This window comes from Phaeodactylum tricornutum, chromosome 1, assembly GCF_000150955.2.
Source record: "Phaeodactylum tricornutum CCAP 1055/1 chromosome 1, whole genome shotgun sequence".
Classification (NCBI taxonomy): Eukaryota; Bacillariophyta; class Bacillariophyceae; order Surirellales; family Neidiaceae; genus Phaeodactylum; species Phaeodactylum tricornutum.
The window spans coordinates 1,243,415-1,263,092 of record NC_011669.1 but is presented as its reverse complement, the minus strand read 5'-3'; the positions used below and the strand labels follow the sequence as shown (position 1 = coordinate 1,263,092).

General features: G+C 46.5%; 8 protein-coding genes across 8 annotated transcripts; 5 read left to right on the top strand and 3 right to left on the bottom strand.

Annotated features, from left to right (window-relative positions):
• Positions 1-16: 16 nt before the first annotated feature.
• On the bottom strand, positions 17-1,019 carry PHATRDRAFT_31919 (predicted protein; the record flags this gene model as incomplete). Its single annotated transcript, XM_002176714.1, has 2 exons — positions 17-931; positions 1,017-1,019. The coding sequence occupies 2 exons, from the start codon at positions 1,017-1,019 to the stop codon at positions 17-19; spliced, it is 918 nt and encodes a 305-aa protein (XP_002176750.1).
• A 370-nt stretch (positions 1,020-1,389) lies between these two features.
• Positions 1,390-2,167, top strand: PHATRDRAFT_31918 (predicted protein; the record flags this gene model as incomplete). The annotated part of the gene is made up of 2 exons (XM_002177215.1): positions 1,390-1,650; positions 1,715-2,167. 2 exons carry the CDS (start codon positions 1,390-1,392, stop codon positions 2,165-2,167), a joined length of 714 nt encoding a protein of 237 aa, XP_002177251.1.
• A 1,848-nt stretch (positions 2,168-4,015) lies between these two features.
• Positions 4,016-5,801, top strand: RPN3 (regulatory proteasome non-atpase subunit 3; the record flags this gene model as incomplete). The annotated part of the gene is made up of 2 exons (XM_002177214.2): positions 4,016-4,901; positions 4,981-5,801. Exons 1-2 carry the CDS (start codon positions 4,172-4,174, stop codon positions 5,799-5,801), a joined length of 1,551 nt encoding a protein of 516 aa, XP_002177250.1. The 5' UTR covers positions 4,016-4,171.
• A 123-nt stretch (positions 5,802-5,924) lies between these two features.
• PHATRDRAFT_42828 (predicted protein) lies at positions 5,925-7,840 on the bottom strand (the record flags this gene model as incomplete). The annotated part of the gene is made up of 4 exons (XM_002176713.1): positions 5,925-6,175; positions 6,249-7,191; positions 7,377-7,707; positions 7,785-7,840. The coding sequence occupies 4 exons, from the start codon at positions 7,838-7,840 to the stop codon at positions 6,006-6,008; spliced, it is 1,500 nt and encodes a 499-aa protein (XP_002176749.1). The 3' UTR covers positions 5,925-6,005.
• A 551-nt stretch (positions 7,841-8,391) lies between these two features.
• On the top strand, positions 8,392-9,169 carry PHATRDRAFT_42827 (predicted protein; the record flags this gene model as incomplete). Its single annotated transcript, XM_002177213.1, has 1 exon — positions 8,392-9,169. One exon carries the CDS (start codon positions 8,392-8,394, stop codon positions 9,106-9,108), a length of 717 nt encoding a protein of 238 aa, XP_002177249.1. The 3' UTR covers positions 9,109-9,169.
• A 258-nt stretch (positions 9,170-9,427) lies between these two features.
• PHATRDRAFT_42826 (predicted protein) lies at positions 9,428-13,131 on the bottom strand (the record flags this gene model as incomplete). Its single annotated transcript, XM_002176712.1, has 3 exons — positions 9,428-10,795; positions 10,862-12,162; positions 12,222-13,131. 3 exons carry the CDS (start codon positions 13,129-13,131, stop codon positions 9,428-9,430), a joined length of 3,579 nt encoding a protein of 1,192 aa, XP_002176748.1.
• A 718-nt stretch (positions 13,132-13,849) lies between these two features.
• PHATRDRAFT_42825 (predicted protein) lies at positions 13,850-14,665 on the top strand (the record flags this gene model as incomplete). Its single annotated transcript, XM_002177212.1, has 1 exon — positions 13,850-14,665. The coding sequence occupies one exon, from the start codon at positions 13,850-13,852 to the stop codon at positions 14,663-14,665; it is 816 nt and encodes a 271-aa protein (XP_002177248.1).
• Positions 14,666-15,785: 1,120 nt separating this feature from the next.
• Positions 15,786-16,493, top strand: PHATRDRAFT_31912 (predicted protein; the record flags this gene model as incomplete). Its single annotated transcript, XM_002177211.1, has 1 exon — positions 15,786-16,493. One exon carries the CDS (start codon positions 15,786-15,788, stop codon positions 16,491-16,493), a length of 708 nt encoding a protein of 235 aa, XP_002177247.1.
• Positions 16,494-19,678: the final 3,185 nt, after the last annotated feature.

The following is a 19,678-nucleotide window of genomic DNA, read 5'->3' as shown; positions in this document are numbered from 1 at the left end:
CACAAGAGAAATTATTCTACTCATCGTCAGCTGCGAGCTCAGCATTCTTGGCATCCTTCTTGGCCTGGACACGAGCCTTGCGCTCGTCCAGCGTAAGTTTAGCCTTGCGCTTGAAGGATTTGTCAGGACTAAAGTCCTTTTTAGGAGAAGGACTGGGGTCCTCGCGGATCTTTTCGTGGACAGATTCGTAGAGCTCTTCCAGACCATCGGCTTCCACTTCAGCGGCAATGAAAGAAGCGAAGTGCTCCTGATATTTTTGGTTATCTTCTTCCTCGAGGTATTCCATATATTCACCAACGTGTCCGCCAAAGATGCGTTCGCGGTGCATATCGGCATCGTATTCCTTGGAGTCACGGTCAAACCCTGGGAAGCGCTTTTCGGAGTGAGGGATATCCAAGCCACCATCCGCAGCGCCCTTCAAAGCGCCGAAGACACGGTGCCCTGTCGTCGTGGGCTTACAACCTACATCCAACAGACAGCGGAAGGGGCGTTTGTCCTCGTCAACTTCGTCAACAAAATACTTCTTCTTGTCATATTCAGTGCTGACAATTGTAGCGTCAACTTCGGAATTTCCTTCGTATACATCATCAAGACCAACCTTTTGCAACAGACGGCGGGCAGCCAAAAGACCAGTGCAGTAGGCGGCGGCGTAGTTCTTGAGACCTACAGACAAACCATAACGGGCAAGCTCCTTCGAGTTCGCTTGACAAAGAATGCGGTCACCGTCAACGAGCGAGTACACAATTTGACAGATGACCTGGGTGTTAGTGAACCGCACAACCAAACGGTACTTGGGACTCTGGTACTTGTTCTTGTCCTGGCAGACGAGACGCTTGCGCTGACGGTAGTCCGTGCGTCCTTCGCGGCGACGGCGAAATTTCACCTGGTAGCGGCTGAAGTAAGCCTTGTTTTTGGTATTCTTAACAAAAGGCTGTAGCAAAAAACAAAGACGAGTTCTTAGCAAGAGACGAATGAAAGCAGTTTCCGAAACGGAAAACGCCATCACATAGACGTACCATGGTCGAATTGATCTATCTGTAAAGGAGAAGATGGCGCTTCGACTGTAAACGGCGGATAGATGTCCCTCCTTCCTGAGTACGGCGGTAAGCGGTACATCGGATGTATGCTTCCGGTATGGAAACTAGGGCTAGGGTTTCCCAGTTCTGGAAGAGAATAGGCGCCGGCCAGACATCATTTGTCCATCTCGAAAGCCCGGTCAAATGACATCGCTTCCCAGAAAAGAGTTGCGATGGACATCATAGTGGCATTTCCTTTTTACAGGTACCTTGGTTACCTTGACCGGTCAAAGTTCGTTTTCAACAAGCTCCAGAATCAGTAATTAACTCTCACATCGATTGCAACCATTCAACGTTAAATTTACAGTTCGTCATGACAGAAAGCTATTTTGCCAAAGTGGCGAATGATGTGCTTGAAGCTACTGAGCAAATTGCCACTCGAATGGAAGAAGGTCTCACGGCGATAATGAAAGGCGAGACGCCGAAGCAAGAAGACCACTATGACCAGCCGATCTTGGATGGCATGGACGGGGAAGACGGGGAAGATTGGTTAACCATAGAGGAGGAATTGCGACGTTCGTCTCCCTTGGAAGGGATTGCCGAAAGCGTAATGGGAAATATTATGGCAGGCCAGGTACGCATGAGGTATCTCCAATTCTGTTCTTTGGCATGCCACCACTCACGATTTTCTCGTCTAGGCGAAGCCACAAACCGCTGGCGCTCACATTGAAGCGTTTCGGCACGCCATTACGTGGTCGGAACCGTTCATCCTGTTTCTAATAGCTTTTCAGTGCGTTATATTCGGGCTAAGTCTCTGGGTATCGAAACGAGATCGTGGATTGGCCCCACGCCTAATTCTGATGTCGGTGATTGCCGGCACGGTCCGATCCTCGGAACTTCTAAATTCCTACGCTGCACAAAACTGGGGGAAATTTTGCACTCAGAACTATTTCGATGACCGTGGGATTTTCGTCATGATTATGGTGTGTGCGCCGTTGTTACTTGATAGCCTTATTATGCTCATCTTGTTCATGAAGGAAGCAGCTCAGCTGTTGGTTCAGGTGAAAAGTGCCGAACTGAAAAAGAAGCACGGCAGTACGAAGAGTGGGAGCTCGCCAACCAGCAAGAAACGGCTGAAGAAAGATCAATAAGCTTACTGAATTAATGCAGCTCCATGTTTTACTGTTACAGTTAGTTGAGTCTGCTGGAAATATGGTATACTGGGACTTACCCAATCCTTGTACAGTTTACTCGATCAGCTGAAACAAAGTTGAATCCTCGTCTATGTTGACAGTCAACTGTAAGTATGAAGATTGTCCCTTTTAACTCGGTTGCAGCAATATTAACGTGAGCTAACAACCATCACTGGAACTGATTTTACATTAGACGATCTTTCGTGACCTAGGCCTTTATATAAATCATGGCGTGCCCCTCACAACTTTTTCTTAGCTTCGCGTTACGCTGGTAGGACTTGAAATGAAGAAGCTCCTACATCGGTAGTCAGTTTCGATATGGGCGTAAATGTAAATTCATTAGGGAATCAAGAGCTGATGGGATCGATTTCACTCTGATTTCTTGGTATGGTAGTCCAAATCGCATTAATGTAATGGTAACTTTCTTTCAGACTGAGAATGCGAGTTTACCCATCGCAACCTTATACGGTAGTTAATCTCAACTGCTTGCATTCCCACACGATCAAGCACCAATCTATCGCTCCTCACTGTCCACCACAAATCTCGCTATGTCGATGAACTCCGCTCGTAATCCTCCCGAAAGAATTAGCATTCGACAAGCCCTGGACATCTTGTCCTCTCGATCATCCGAAAATCACTCTCACAATGAGAACGCCAGCGCCTGTTGTCACGGTCATGTACCAAACGGATCTCAGCAGATGGGCCAGATGATTGATCTAAACACTCTCACGAATCAGTCGGCCGACAATGTGTCGGGAGAAACCGAGAACGAATCTGCAATGAATTATCTGAGCCCGAAAGAGGTGGAAGAGGAGAGAGTCCAGCGACGCTCAGAACTGCGGAAAAAGCTGCAGTCTATGTCGACTAAAGCGTTGCTACAAACAGTGCTTGAGGCCCAGGAGACACGTGTAGCCACTTATCGAAAGTATGACAGGTAAAATCGGACGTTTTGGAAGGGCAACTTGATTGGAAAGGCTCTCATTTTGCGAATGTTTTGCTATGTGACAGGGGACTTGACCAGATTTTGGAAACCCAAAATATGTCACACTATCCACATATATGTTCCGAGGCTACGGCTTCCTTTTCTGTCCTGTCGGATACAATCAAAGCCTTGCATAACATGTTGATGGAAAGGGAAGAGATTGAATCTGCTAGTCAAGTCGGGCAGCTGCAAAAGGCAGAAATGGAAAAGCTGAATTTGACCGCCGCTTTGCATTTGGAACGAATCCGCGAGCAAGCTCACGATTGGGAGGAGGAACGCGACGGAAACTGTTCGAGTATTGGGAAGCTACTCCGTGAGAGCGTTCAATCCCTTCAGAGCAAAATTTCCACTTGTGTGGAAACCATCAACGAGAGCATCGACGAAATTCGTGCCACTATGATAGAAATCGAGGATTAGTGTAGATTCTATTACTGATTTTTCGGTTTTTCCTAGTTTACGTGGTTGGTCACAATCTTTGTGCCTGTTGACGCCTACCACTAATGAACCATTTGTGGATTGCTTGGTTAGCTCGAAGCCCAAGTTCAAACATTTTGGAAGTCCATTTGCTTCATTTTGCTTTATGGGGGAATACGTTGAATACACGGTAAGACCCATGTTGGCTGTGCTCGAATCCTAAAGTCTGGTATAGTTTGAAGTTTTTTGCTTTTTTAGCCAGAAGTTACTGTTAGTAGCCAAAAGACTGACAGTGAAAACACTCCCGGCTGGCGATTGTCGTACGTACGAAGCACGGACCTCGACATCCAGCGAAGTGATCCGAAAGAGAAAGACTTTGGGAAACTTTTGTGCTGTTGACTGTTTGTGAACCCTCGTTTTGGTCAATGAGTTCTTTCCGTGAAGGATAACTTTCGTATTTGTCTTACTCAAAGTCGCTGACAGTGAACCGTAACAATTGATCGATACGCACTCTAAGCAGCAGCGTTGCCAATCCTTAGATCAATCAAATTGTCAAATCAAGGAAAATGGTCGAAGATACCCCGATGGCGGAGGAGGATTCCTTGGCAAAGCCAGAAAATCAAGATAAAGTAGAAACCGCCCCAAGTGTTCCGCCACTCGAAGCTTCGGCCCGTCGTTTGGAACGCCTCTTAGGAGGAGGTGCCGCGGATAAGGGCCAACAGCTGCGCGCTTACACAAACCCGACCAAGGTCATTCGGCGATGGTTGGGAACATCATCGGGGTCCGCCGCAGACGCAACCGCCGAAGATATTAAAGCAGCCGCTGCCAAACTGTTGGACCCTGCAGGAGCCTGTGCTTCCGGGCGTGAACTTTTGGTTTCCGGCGGTGAAGAAGGGGGCGAGAAAAAGGATTCCTACTTATCCGCAGCTTCTGCGAGAGAAGTCGAAGCTTGGTTGATCTCGGTGGCGGTCCGACATTTGTGGAAAGGCCACAAATTCCAGGAAGCTTTTGATTTAGCTCAAAAGGGAATCGAGATCATTATGGCCCACATCGACCAAGCTTCAATTCATATTACCTCCCTCTCAGCGGGATCCACATCGTCGCTCTTTCCTTTATTGTCGCGGATGTTCCGCTTGCGCTCACTCATGGCAGAGGCTCTCAATGATTCCAACTTGACTGCCTTGCTACGTGCGGATATGTCCAAGGCTCACAACATGGCTGCCCTCCGTCGCGATGTTGATACTCAAGCAACGATTTTGAATAGTATGCTACGCGACTTGTTGCGTAGCTCGCAAGGTAAGCTTCCACCATTACAAAATCTAGGATTTGTTCCCAACCAGTCAACTAACAAATTGGCTCTTTCCTTGCGTTGTAGTGGAGCAAGCCGAAAAGCTATTAGCCAACTCTACATTTCCTGAGACGGCGTCGAACAATCAGCTGTGCCGTTATCTGTACTATAGTGCCAGGATCCAAGCGCTGCGTCTTGATTACACAGCGTCATTTTCCGGATTGAGTCAATGCCTTCGCAAGGCTCCCACCAACACTGGGGTCGGGTTCCGGATCGCGGCCCAGCGATTGTTGGTTGTCGTGCAGATGTTGATGGGTGATATCCCCGAGCGTCACGTCTTCTTTACCAAGGGTATGAAGGCTGAGCTGTTGCCCTACTTGCACATTACGCAGGCGGTTCGTCGGGGAGATTTGGCAGTCTTTACAGAGGTTGTTTCCAAGTACGCAACTCGTCTCCAACAAGACGGTACTTACACCCTCATTTCGCGTTTGGCCCACCAAGTCGTCAAAGCAGGTCTCCGAAATCTGAACGTGAGTTACAGTCGGTTGAGCTTGGAGGACGTGGCTCACCGTTTAGGCCTCCCCAGTGCTACATCGGCTGAATTCGTGGTAGCCAAGGCTGTCCGCGATGGTGTGCTAGACGCCACTATTCACCACGAGGAAGGATACGTACAAAGTCACGACCTGGTGGACGTTTACGCAACGAAAGAACCGGCACTAGCGTTTCATCGACGCATCGCCTACTGCTTGACAACCCACAATGATGCTGTTCGGGGAATGCGCTATCCGCCGGATGCTTACAAAAAGCAGTTAGAGGCGAGCCGTGGAAATCGGCGAAAGCGGAATGACGACAAGACAGATGAGGAGAAAGCGCAAGAACTTGAAGAAGAGTACGACGAAGACTACTAATGTGTAAGTCCAATAGTAAAACTACCAAGTACGAACTGTAAGTGGCAAATGTAGGAAGCACAAATAACGTTTTCACATGTAAGGAATTGGTATGCATATGTAGAATAGATGAGAACATCAGATGGGTTGTTGTTTCGTTTGGATCGTTTCAGTGGTAAGGGCTGGAAGGATATATCAACATGGGGAAAAAGTTGAAAGCGTCGTTTAAAGCAAATCTTCGGGAGGGTCTTGGGAATCGCTTAAGGACGGAGCATTCGGATGGTTTCCGTGAACACGCTTATGTTGTACCTTCAGTCGTTTGTTGCCGATCTGAAATCCGTTCATCTGCTCGATTGCTGCTTCTGCCGCAATAACTGAGTCATACGACACAAAGCCTGGCAAGGATTTTCAGAGCGTGAGAATGACATTTATAGGGGTACAAAGACCAGAAGGCGTGCTGCAACTTACCGAAACCCTTGCTTTCGCCTGAATATTTGTCGACATACACCTTGGCGCTAATAACGTTCCCGAAAGGATTGAAGGCTGTTGCTAGATCGGCGTCGGTTAAATCATGAGGGAGATGATATACAAATAAATTCGCTCCAGCGGGGCCTTCACGCGGACGGTTATTGGTCGGTTTAGTTTCTTCAGACGTGTGTTCTGGGTAAATATATGCTGGTGTAGGAGCGTATTGCTGAGGGGGGTACATGTACGGATGCCCTGGCATTGGGGCACCGTTCGGTGGCCCGTATGCAGCTTCAACGTAATGAGGAGGTACGGGTACAGTGTACTGTGGACTAGCACCGGGATGCCCGGGCATTCCCATCTGAACCTGCACATGTGGGGGGTATGTTGCATAGCCGCCACCCATTGCTGCAATCATTTCATGTCTTCTGATGTTTCGTATCTGGCGCTGATGGCGCTGATGTTTATTGTCCGCAAATCGAACGATGAGGGGCCTGGCTGCACCTTCCATCATGTAAATATTGTTAAGAGTTTCAATGGCTTGAACAGCCGCGCCTCGTTTCATGTATCTCAAAAATGCTGCGCACTTGCTAGATCCGTCAGCATTGCGGATCATGTATACTTCTCGAATTTCACCGAACGGTTCAAATAGCTCGCGAATTTCCACTTCGGTTGCCTTGCGTGAAAGCATTCCCACAAAGAGTTTGTTCTCGGGGACGGATGGTTCGGCAGGTTTAACTTGTGCTGCTCTCCGCGCTCCGGGGAAGGTAAAGGTGTCGTGGAGCGCTTCTTGCGCGCGTTCTGCGTCGGCAGCCGACCAGTAGGTGACGAACGCGCACCCACGGTGCAAACCAGTGTGCTTGTCGCGAATGATAGCGACATCTTTGAGCGGACCGAACGAATCAAACGTTGGAAACACATCCTCCTCGCTCATTGCCTTCGGAACCTGTGTGGAAAGTACAAGACATGAGCGGATATTGAGGAGACACGAAATTCTCTCGCTTACGGGAAATACAGTACGACATTCCGCTTTTCATCCAAGCAATGTAGAACAATGATTCATACACAGAACCCAACCAGCCCTCACTACTCGATGCATCCAAGCGAGACCAGCCGTATCTTATTACATACCTGTCCAACAAAAAGCTTCATGGGATCGTCTTCGCCATCATCGTTGTCGGCGCTGGCATTGCCACTACTATCGCCACCATTGTAGTGCGCGCTGGAATTGTGATCGAATCCTTCTTGCGCGAATCCGATAGACTGGAACTGACCTTCCAAGCCAAGCATTTCCGGGCTTCCCATAGGGTCAATATGGGATTTCACAAAGACTTGTTGGGGCGGTAGATTACCATCTACTGCTGGTTGGAGGGCCGGCATTGCGACGGCCTGTGGCTGGCTCGTGTCGAATTTCTCGCCCGAGCCGCCTTCCGGATATGCGTCATTCGCTTGCCCACTCTGACTATAAGGAGGTATTGCCATGCCGGGATCCTGTGGCATTGTGACTCCCACAATCATGTATCCTGGTTGCAAGTGAACTTGATCTTGTCAATGGTGGCCAAAGTGCTACTATTCGCAAGGGTACTCTCGTACATTTTTGCGGTATGCGGAGAGTGAAATTCGAAAAGGACTTGCAAGTGAGCGTGCACGCGTTCGTTGCCGGTAGAAGCGAAGGCGCCTCTGTGACCTCCCGGCGCTGGCCTTATTCAAAAATATAATTCTATGTAGATTCTACAACTCCCGATAAAACCAAATATTAAGTCGCGGGTTTCAGGTTTTTCAACTGAAGAGATCATTAGGTAGAAAGTAGAGGCACAATAAATGCATAACGATGGTTCTCTTCCACGGTGTGGCTGTCGTAAGTAAAGCCACCACACCAAACCTACTCATCGTTTCCAGCTAGGGTTTCCAAACATACAAACCCTTCGACTAGAGCATGTCAGTGACTGTGAGTTTCGTTACGTCGACTGTGAGATAGGGTCGACTACACTGTTTGCTTCGCGTTGCGTTTCTGATTGTGAAGCAGACCAGCGACGGTTTGGCATCATCACGGTCAAACATTTAGTCTGTCTGGAAATTGGAGGCTGAGGCATATTGGCTGTGGTAGGAGGGTGGAGGCTTTCTCAGTTAAGTTGATGGTCGAGAAATGGAGTCAAATAGAGTGGACGAGCTTCGACTTCAGGCGCGGAAGAAATTCTGGATAGCCGCGTGGAATGGCATTTCACACCTCATGGACGACGTATCCGATGCTTGGAGAGGCCCGAACGCGCGGAGTTATAGATTTGAAAAGGACCTCATCATGGAGCATGTCGACCCTTTGTATAAGGGTCTCTTTGTTTCATGCCTGTTTTTCGCCACATTCCGAATAACTGGCAGCCGATGGTACGCAGTCAATGTACTGAAGGAACATCTCCCTACACCAAGCATCGAGAAGTCGTCCAAAGAAGGCTGGAAGAGCTATCTCGATCGAGAAGCAGAAAAGAATCTTTCCAAGTTAATGCCTGAACATTTACGTCAACTACCGTTCGATTTGTTTCTGAGTCTTGTTTGCGGTATATCATCCTCTATTATTCTATCAAAGCCTTCCAAAATGCAGCAGGATCTAGCTCGGGCACCGCTTCTTCCCGGCCGAAGTCTAATACATCAAAACATATGTCCCGAACTAATTCGAGCATATTCCGCTATCGACAATAACGTTTTTGCCGACAACCTAGAAGACGAGACATTGCAAACGTTTCAAAAGGTGACCGAGGCCTGTAGAATCCGTACAAAGTTTCTTCAAGAAATGCAGCATGCGTCAAGAGAGAAATCGGATGATTTTGTCCCTTATCCTGGCTTGAAATTAACTGACAGTGAACGTTAGTCAGAGACGTCGGGAAACAAAGAGTTTTGACTCTCTGCCGTCTTAAGCAAGTTGTCGTTAAAGATTCCGTTTCAACTGTATATTTCCCATAGACTGTATCAAGAGAAAAAGTAGCAGTTTGTCGGTACGATAAAGCATTGTACAGTGCGCAACAGGATACGTCACTCAACCCGACGGTTAAGCATCCCTTTTACCAGAAATTCTGGCTGGACCCACAAGGATTTGTTGGCTGACGACTTTGGAACAAAGATAAATATTGCAAGTCCCGTTCCTCCGTTCGATTAGAAAAGGTGGACTTGATACCGCGGAAACGAACAAATCACTCATCCCACTCAGCCCAATCTCGAGAAATCCTTTGTAGTGCATCTTCCACATTTTCGTCATCTTCGTCTTCGGTAATTGCTGAAATTAAGTCTGGGGAAGCAACCTGCTTTTTATTCGTCTTGCTAATGGCGTCATCCATTGTCCATAAATAATCGTCGTCTGCCCATTCACCCCAATCTTTCGCTATTCGCTCAAGTGTATCTTCGTAAGGCTCTTCATCTTCTAAGCCCGACAATATCGTTTCCAGTTTCTGTGTCGTTTCCACTTTCTGCGAAGGGACGTCGATGAATGCGTTTAAATATTCGTCTAACCTGACTGATAGGTCCATTTGAAGGGATGCCGAAACATGTCCCTCTATACCGTCAGACAGAGTCTCATCAACCAGCTTCGTCCAAAGGCGCTTTGAAGAATCAGAAAGTGTTTGAAGAACACGATTCTTGTTTTGCAGAGCAATGGTGAGGTCACGGAGCCTTGTTGAGTCACAAGGATTTCCGTCGCCTTCTACTGGATGGTCTGAGCTGAGCGTAACTTCTGGTGATACAGCAAAACGGACGTTTTTGATGCCAGTCGCCGTACGACCTTCCATAGCATTCGAGAGCGATAGCAACTTTTCTCGAATTTGTCTTGCTTGATGTGCCGTGGATGCCCACAGTACAGCGGCCCAGCGCTCTTGTGTAAGAACGTTTACTCGGGTTACGTTCAAAGAGGCTGCGCTATCCAGATCGTTTCGAACTCCGTTGAAGAAGAGGGATAAAGTCCCGTTCCCTACTTTAGAGTAGGTATCAAATCTTCCATAAATTTCTTTCCCGCCAATCACCTCATTTGAAGATTCAGGAAGACTCTTGGTATAGTCCTTTTTTGAATTGCTGTTGCGATTTGCGGACACCGTGGTATGGATAAAAGCCTGAGGTGGACAGTCAGGAATACGTTTAAGAAAGCGCATCAATTCAGTTCGATTGGTGCAGCCTTCTGGGATGGAAGAAGAGGAATATACCAAAGTAGAAAAGAGCCATTCTTTTTCGGTATTGGTCCACTCAACTAGATTGCTGGACCCAGTAGCCGAGCGTGCATCAAGCATATTCTTCAATACTGTGCGCGCTGATGGGCAGTCCACAAGCGTAGTCAGCATGTTATCTTCTGCAGTCTTCAGCATCAGCTCCGTGTCTCGGTAGACTAAACAGGCGACGCCCTTTTCGACAAACGAAGGGTCACGTCTAACATTGCGGTTGACATAACCTGCGTCCATAGCATCTTCAGTGAGAAATTGATGGCCATGATAATCGTTAGAATTGAAATAAATACTCTTTTCTTTCTTTCGCCAGGTATTCTTGATATAGCCCAAGGTCAATTCGCCGCCTTTTAGCTGCAATGAAAGATATGAGAAAAAGAAATTTGTAGACAAGAATCCTCATCAAGATGCAGAACAAACCTTATCTTCATCGACACCCAGCCACTGTGAGTCACTCTTGTACATAAACCGAAAACCTGAGAAATGTGGCGTCAAAGCCTTGTTCAGAGTTCTGGAAATTGCCGCATCATGTGTCCGTTTTCTCCTGGTTAGAGATGCTCTTTCAAAAGAGGGTGCGGGAAACTTGTCTAGCAAATCTACGTCGTTTAGAGCAACTGAAAGCAGATCGCTACCTTTTGACGCACTACTTGAAAGCTTATCACTTTCATCCGCACTTGGCCCGCTCCCTCTAGTTAACGCAAAAAGAGCATCTTTCTGTGATCCTACATTACCATCTGAATTCACCAACTCAGTCCGCCTCTGAATGGCTCTCTTTTTCTCCGCTAAACGAGAAGAGAGATCAATAAGATCTGACTCTAACTGGTTTTGGACCGCGCTTGATGCGTGATCAGAGCCCATTTCGTTTGCAGTTGTCTTAGCAAGAGACACGGCAATTTCGCACGCATGTTTCGTTCGATCCGCTGGACCCATATTGTTGGCCAAAAAATTTGCAACACGTTCAAAAACATCGCCGAAACTACCGGCCCTACCTCTACCGGCCTTGGAATCATAGCTCTCCAGCAATTGCTGCAAATACCAGTCAATCCAATCTTGCGATTTAGAAAGTACCTCGGTTTGAAAGGCATCGGCAATGGTTGTTGAGGCCGCTTCAGCTTTGGATTCTATGAACTCCCCTGGGTCTTTGATTCCGCTTGGAAGTAAAGCAATGCTAATCTCAGTCCCGTACTTCGATACGATCCGCGAAAGTAATCCATTCGAACAAAGCCTTTCGAGCGCCAATAATCCAGCGCTGTCATTATCCAGACACAGCACTAAGTTTCCATTTCGAATGCTTTTTGCTGCGATAGCCAGTTGGTCCATAGTGACAGCGGTTCCCATGGCTGCTACCACGTTTCTAACGCCGATTGTCCAAAGAGACATAACATCCATATATCCTTCGACAAGAATCAAAGTGTTCGCCAGTTGCTCGTGCTCGCTTTTTTTTGGTTGCTTCACAGTCTCTTTAGCCAAACTGTGACCAAATAGAATGCACTTTTTCTTAAAAACAAGTGACTCCGGACTGTTCAAGTACTTCGGAGGATTGTAGGCGTTGGGCATTTCTACGATCGAAGGCAAGATGCGCCCTCCAAATCCCAAAACGTTCGCTCCCGCCTTGTCCATTATCGGAACAACAATTCGAAAACGAAACCGATCGATGATTGAATCGAAAGGGCAACTTGTACTTGTTGGTTTTGAAGTAAAAGCGCCTTCTAGTAATGGATCTTTGTAAGGTTAGCAAAAGATAAAAGTAGACATTCACAGTTGAAAAATAAAAGCTCACCTTCTCCAAAGGAAAACTTTTGGACAGGTTCTTCCGTCGTCTTTGTCTCAGTCGCTAATCCAGCTTCCAAAAGCTCATCTACAGTGAAGTTAAGACTTTGCATATGCTGTACCAAACTATCCTCTCCCCATTTCTTTCGCGATCGGTTGGCACCGTAATAGAAATCCGGAGCAAATCCCAAGGCGAACGTTCGAACAGCTTCTGGAGTCAACCCGCGCTGCCGGAGGTACTGCCGGGCACCTCCTGCGGAGGGCTTTGTCAGGCAAGTTGCGTAGAATGCTGCCGCAACGGCGTTCGCGTACAGTGTGCGTTCTTTGCGCTGTCGAAGCTCGGGGCTTTCCGCTTGGACAGACTTTCCGATCCCTTCGACATGGCCGTCGCCAAACTTCGTGCTGACTTCGAGAACGGCCTCATAAAACGACATTTGCTGGCCTTTTAGTTTACTATATTCACGAACAAAACGGAAAGCATCTCCCCCGGCTCCGCATGAAAAACACTTGTACATTTTTCTCGTTCGATCAATCGAAAGGGAAGGATTCTCATCATCGTGAAAGGGACAAAGAGCTGTAGCTCGATCGTCGGATTTCCGTTCGAAGCGATCTAGATTATATGACTCAATGACCGATATAATGTCGATTGACTCTTTCATCTCACTCAATTGATTGAAGTCTATCCGTCCATTGCCTATTTCATTGCTTCTCACCGGTGCCTTATTATTTGTAGCATTCCTAAGGAGACTGAAATCATCTTGGTCTGTAGTGCCGTCGGCATCAGGGGACAGAGCAACGACTCTCAGCCAAGAAGAATATGAAGTGTGAGCTTGGTTTCTCCAGCCAGAAGATCGAGACCACAATCCAGTGAAGCCCGCCACAGAAGAAAGCTCCAGGAGGAGAAAGAAGAATACTTGCATGTTGCAGCTATTGAAGAACACAAAACGACGATGGAGATCACCAGGCCTCCTTAAATGCGGTATTACCGCAAATAACCGCAAATAGCTTGTTTGCGGTGAATTTCAAACCTTGTTTGCGGCTATTTGCGGTATTCCTAACACTGCAGCGATATACTTAACAATGTTTTGTCAAATCTATGTCCAGTAACTTATAATATTTATATGACAGCTTTCTTCACACTGTGTTGAAGGTTGTATCTTAGTTTTAACGTAGTTTACTTCATGATGAGAGTGGAGAGATTCTTTAGATCACTTTAACAAGATGCCCAACAGGAAAAGTCAGCAAGATCATGTCAACAGGGACCTGTCTCCCAGTTGATAATGGAGAAATTAGATTCAACAGTTGTGATATTGATACATTATAGCCACACAATGCTACAATTTGATACTACATTGTAGATAGAATTGCTTAGCTTTAGCATTGTTTGTTGGAACATCTATCTAGGATTCACTAGCTCTAGATCTTGGCCTCCTTGCCATTTCCTTTTTCCTGGCTCTGTCGTAGGACAGACGCAGTGGCTAGACGACTGTCCTCGTCGGGTTCATTACCCGTGCGTGTGTGGCATGCCGGAGGAAATACGAAGCGTCTCATAGGAAACCAAATATTTGCGTTATGCATCCAAAAGTTTACTCAGACCCAAACCAGCTCTAATTTTTGAGTTTGAATCCTCGACAACGAATGCGTCGTCCGAGGAAGGTCACTCCCGCTGTTCCGGCTCCTGCTGCAGCGACGGACTCACCGGCTGATGCCACGTCCGCATCCGAAGATGAGGAGTTCGGAGGATTCGACTCCTCCGACGGTGAGGAGCCTTTGGGCACCGCACCGCCATTGCCGGCATCTTTGGATGATGAAGGTGATGGCAAAAAGACTGCAAAGCCTTTGGCTCTCAGCAAGAATATGTCTGACAAAGTCAGCGTGATCAAGAAAAGCGTCATCAACCCAGAGCCTCACTTGTCTAAAGACAGTGACGGTCTCGACCCCATTCCTTGGCAAGACCGTGTCGAACAAAAGGCCTTGATGGTTGTCCTCCGTGATGTCATCTGTTTTCCATTGTCAGTTGCAGCTGCAATATTAAACAATGGCATTAAACCATCTGATGATTTCCGTCTTCTCACAAAGGAGGACATCAATGATCTCTGCATGCGGCTCAAAGTGGGCTCCATGCATACCAAGCAAATACTTGTCTTCGCAAAATGGATGCATCACACACCCAACTCAGTTGATGTTGCCAAAGAGTTCACAGCTTCCGTGCTACGCTTTGAGATGATGACTAGAGCTGCGGCATTGTATGATAATGTGACTACAACGGCTGCAAAGGCCGAAAAATCGGCTACTAGCCTCTTGCCTGAACCGTTTGACGGTTTGCAGAAAAAGTGGCTCACTTTTTGTTATGGTTTTGAAGCGTGGGCAGGCGCAAGTGGGTCCACTTTTACGTGCATCACGCATCATTTGGATTGGTATTTGAAAGCCAACCCAACCTATTACGTAGTATAAACAATGTATGTACAAAAGACAAGAATAACGCAGTGTCAACAATACCTGGTAAACACAAGTGGGCATTTTTACAAACAACCTGCAATACACCTAAGCGGACTTAGGGACTGTGAAACTCAGCTTGCTTACAACACTCCCCACTGGTTAGACAGCGGATATAAGCACCTATGCTAATGCAATATTTGGATCAATGAATTTCTAAAACAATGCAAGAAGATTATTCTACATCTAATCCATGAGAATTGGTCTGTTCATTTACGTGAACAACCTCTTACCATGTATCAAATAATCTAGTTCCCACATAGATGAGTATTCCTTCTAAATATAAATCCCACACAGAATCACACAGCAAGCATCCAATCATGCCTGTACTTCCCTTTGTGACTCGTGGGACTGACCATTGTCAATTACCCGTGTTTCCTATACCCAGGATTCCTACTATGGCACAATCCTGTTTGTGCCGTGAATATGTGGAGTTGTTCATCAAGGCCAACAGCAACTCCACGGTTCCATCTTGTGTCTTGTCTTGAATCACACTTGTGCTCTTGTCCTTATGCGGACAATGTCCACAGAACATGTCCTTAGGTATGATACCGTGACAGTGCCTTCTATGAAGGAATGAGCCAACTACCCAGCAGGCCTGCGTGACAGTTATGGAGTCGGTGTATACAGGACTGTCCCAACAGTTTTCTTTCACCAAATATGTTGCCAGGCATATTTCTGCCAACAATGTCCTATTGCGCAACAAGGAGGGCTACTTGGATGCTCAGAAAACAAATATCTTTCTTAAAGGGATTACTGATCCGGCACTCCTTCCTTATAAAGCAACCGCCAAAGCGCGACTCAATGATTGGAATTTTAATTGGGTTGTCAACTATATGCGCACGTCCGCGACGAAACTCAGCTCCAAGGACAGAAGCGACTCGTGCAATGTGCGTCAGACAAAGACCAATGGCAGAGCCACCGGCAACCAACGTGGTAACAACAACAATTGGCGTGGCTTGTCCAATCAAGTGGAGGGGAGTTTGGAACTCCGAAGGGTGCATTCTTTGATTGGACAAATTGGCAAGCACTGAGTATGACAGGAAAGGTAAAACCCCTTCAAAAAGAGAGCACAACAATGACAGTTCCGACGATTCCGTCAAGATCCGCAACACCCAAGGCAAGGGGTGTTCCTTGTCCAAAAAGGGCAAGAGGGGCAAGGGGAGGCAATGACTCCTCCATCCGGAGTATGAAGGATCCGGACGACCACGTCGAAGGTGATGAGTATGACAATGTCGAAATTGAGTCCGCTCAAGAGGATGATTCTACTGCACCTGTGAAGAAAGAACGGGCGAAAAAGCAGAAGAATCCGTCAAAGTGGAAGCACAAGCATGCCAAGTCTTGTCGAAGCCCTATCTCCTGCCGCGTAGACAACAAGAAAACAAGAGCTATCCTAGACCCAGGGACTGAGTGCGGCATTGTTGGTGGGGACATATGGACAGTTCTGGAAAAGGTGATTGGTCTAGAAGCCCAGCTAGGCGGAGCTTTAGCAGGGATGGGCACATGCAGTCTGCCACTGGTTAACGCGGTGGCTGCGTACGATCATTCTAAAGAAGGAACAATCCTAATTGGTGCCGGTAACGTGGGACATGATGAACAAAGCACCCGGACGGAGTTGTTGCTCAACACGCACAAGATACGAAAACACAGTGTCATTGTTTCGGACACAACCATCCGGGATGGAGGGCTTCAAAGCATTGAAGTCAACGGAATTTCCATTGCATTCGACTTTGTCTATGAGAAAACGGTTTCGTTTTACCTATGCAAACCGACCAAAAGGAGCTAGAGAACTTGGAAATTCACTGGTTAAGTCCTCAAAGGCTACTTAGATCTGGCATCCATCCTATTTGACGCACGCCGGTTGCTAAAGTTCCTGAGCAGGCTCCGTGGGCTGAATAGCTTGGGAACTGCCCGGAGTTTACTTTATCAAAGACTTTCCTGGCGACGACGCAACTATGTGCTGCCCCGGTCAAAATGGATAAGTGAGAGGCTCCGCGTCAGCATTGCAAGTCCCGTATTCATGCTTTGCATCCTCGTCGAATTGAGGGTCGCACTGATTCGGATACATTCTTCTCGTCCGTCAAGTCTATTGAAGGGTTTCTGTGTGTGCAGATTTTCTTTTGCCATGAATCTAACTATACTTATGTTAGAGGTATGAGAAAGGAGTCGCAGTTGCATGGAGCATATCAAGATTTTATACAGAATGTTGGAGCACCTAATGTTCTACTAACCGACAATGCTAGAACGCAAATTGGTAAAAAGTGGACTAAGACTAGTCGGGAAAATGTAACTCGACAGATCAAGTCTATTCCAAACTATCAAAACCAAAACCAAGCCAAACGCAAAATTCAAGATGTGCAAAAGCAAACTATTCTCACTTTGCAATATGGAAAAACACCGCTCACATTTTGGTGTTTTTGCCAACAATTTATTGTTGACTGTTTGAATCATTCGGCTCACAAGGATTTCAATTTTCGCACCCCGACGGAAAAATTGTACGGTCATACGCCTGATATTTCCATGTTTCGATTCCGATTCTTGGAACCCGTTTGGTACTATGAACCAATGGCCAAGTATACAGTTGGCAGCAGTGGTTTGACGGGCTGTCAAGACTGTTAATCTCTCACGTAGTACAACCAATGTACGTACGTAGGATAGTAACCCTGTTTGACAGTGCGTGGTAAACACAGGTTGGGCGTTATGACGAACGACCTGCAATACACCTAAGCGAACCTAGGGACTGTTAAACTCACTCGCTGACGACGCTTCCCACGGGTTAGACAGCGGATACGAGGACCTATGCTATTACACAATATTTGGATCAAAGAATTTCTAAAACAATGAGAAGAAGATTACATTCTATAAACTAGTCGATCTTGCAAAGTCTGTTCAATCCAGTGAACAGTCTTACCAAAAACATAGCTAATCTTGAATCTTCCCACATGTGCATAAAACCTGTAAATATAAATCCCATACAGAATCCCATGGTGAGTAATGAATCTTGCTCCTTACTTGTCATGTGATTTGTGAGACTGGTTTTGTGTCTTTTCCTAACTGCCATTTGTATGTATCCTGTATTCATGACTCCAGGATACGAATGACTTCCGTATGTAACGCGAATACGGTGAATTTGCGCAATAAGGCCGACGCAAACTCCACACGTGACACGTAAACGCCGCGCCCATCGGATTGGCTCACACTTGCGTTTTCCATACTAAGTGGCATACATCCGAGGGACACGTCGCAAGGTAGTGTACCGTGACACAAACCTTCCCAAGCCACTGATCGACGAAATTGAAATAACCGTATTTGTCGTCTCAAGGCGTTCAATAATGGGTCTTTTGATTTTTGTCGGGCGTACCCCTGTGTTATATACAAGTAAGCGACAGGGAGCAATCAAGACATCAACATACGGTGCCAAGTTCTGCGGAATGAAGACCACCGTTGAGGAGTTGATTGCAGTGCGTTATATGCTCCGATGCCTGGGCATGAAAGTCAAACACGCGAGTTTGATATGTGGTGATAACCTTGGAGTTATCCAGAATGCCACTATATCTGAAAGTCTTTTGAAGAAAAACCACATTACAATTGCGTATCATAAGACGCGCGAAGCCGCGGCCGCCAGAATATGTCACCCTATCAAAACAGGCGGGGTTGTCAACTTTGCAGACACGCTAACCAAGACACAAATGATTAAAACGTTTTGCATGCTGGTTGGTGGGTTTATGTTTGGTTAATCCAAGCACTGGCTACGGATGAAGATGAGTGTTAGATGTGTGTGTGTAGCACATGAGACACTTTGGCATGTCACCAGATAATGCAGATGGTGTGTGTGTCATCCATCGCTACTTTCCTTTGTCTGTGCAACTATGGAAGCCACTTGTTGGTTCTAGTAACATGTAAAGGATAACTGCTCTAAGAAATACTGCGGGAGCTCTTTTCCCACTTCTGGTTGGTAATCACCAGACCGCTTTATTTGCGGTGTTTTGGCCTGATTTCCGCAAATAACCACAAATAAGGTTTCAAAATTGCCGCATACTTAAGTACTAAGTTAACTGCAACTTAGCTATATCCACATAGGGCTAGTACAAAATATATAACTCAAACCCAAAGTGGTCTACAATCCTACTACTGTATTTGACATGACAACATAGCTAGTATGATCTTTGAAAGACTTTTTGTGCTTTGTTCAACACCAATGTCCTTGCCTGAGTATTGCCATCATATTGCAGATGTAAGTAGTGGCAATTAGCATTTGATACAGAGTTACCACCTGTACTTCCATATGACCTAGCGGCAACCAACATGAGAACATTTGTCAAAAACATTCAGAGGCATTGAACCCAACTGCAACGGAAATTTACGGACAAAGAAATTGACCAGTTCAGCCAGGAGTTCAGCACTTTTCTTTGAGCATACCAAGAATAGCCAATATTCCAAGAGGCATTGCTCTGCTCCAGCAGTTGGAAGCACAACTTTTCAGACAGTTGGGCAGCAACACATGGAAGGTTACCGCTTGTTCAGAAATTTTGTGGTGGGCTGGCCTCAACATTTCCAAACACAGCAACAGTGGAGTCTGGCTTCTTGGTGATAAACTAGGAGAAAGACAGTACTCAACAAGATCTCACAGACTTTTCCTTTGAAGGCATTGTACATGGTAAGAAATGCAATGATCTTAAGGTCTTTCAGCCCTCATTTGGGAATAAAGGTACAGACAAAAACACAGTAAAAATTGAGAAACCTAGGGTAATTAAGGGTTATTCCTAGGGTTCCGCAAATAACTGCATTCAAGGTTTCAAATTCACTGCAAACAAGATTTGCGGGATTCCGCAAATAAAGCGGTCTGGTAACTAACAGGCCAACAATTGTTCTAGAGGCATAGCATACTTTTAATATCGGGATTGGAGCCAAATGTTTTCTTCATTCCACAGTCGAGCATTTGTCAAAAACAAAGCAGGAATCGAGTAGCAA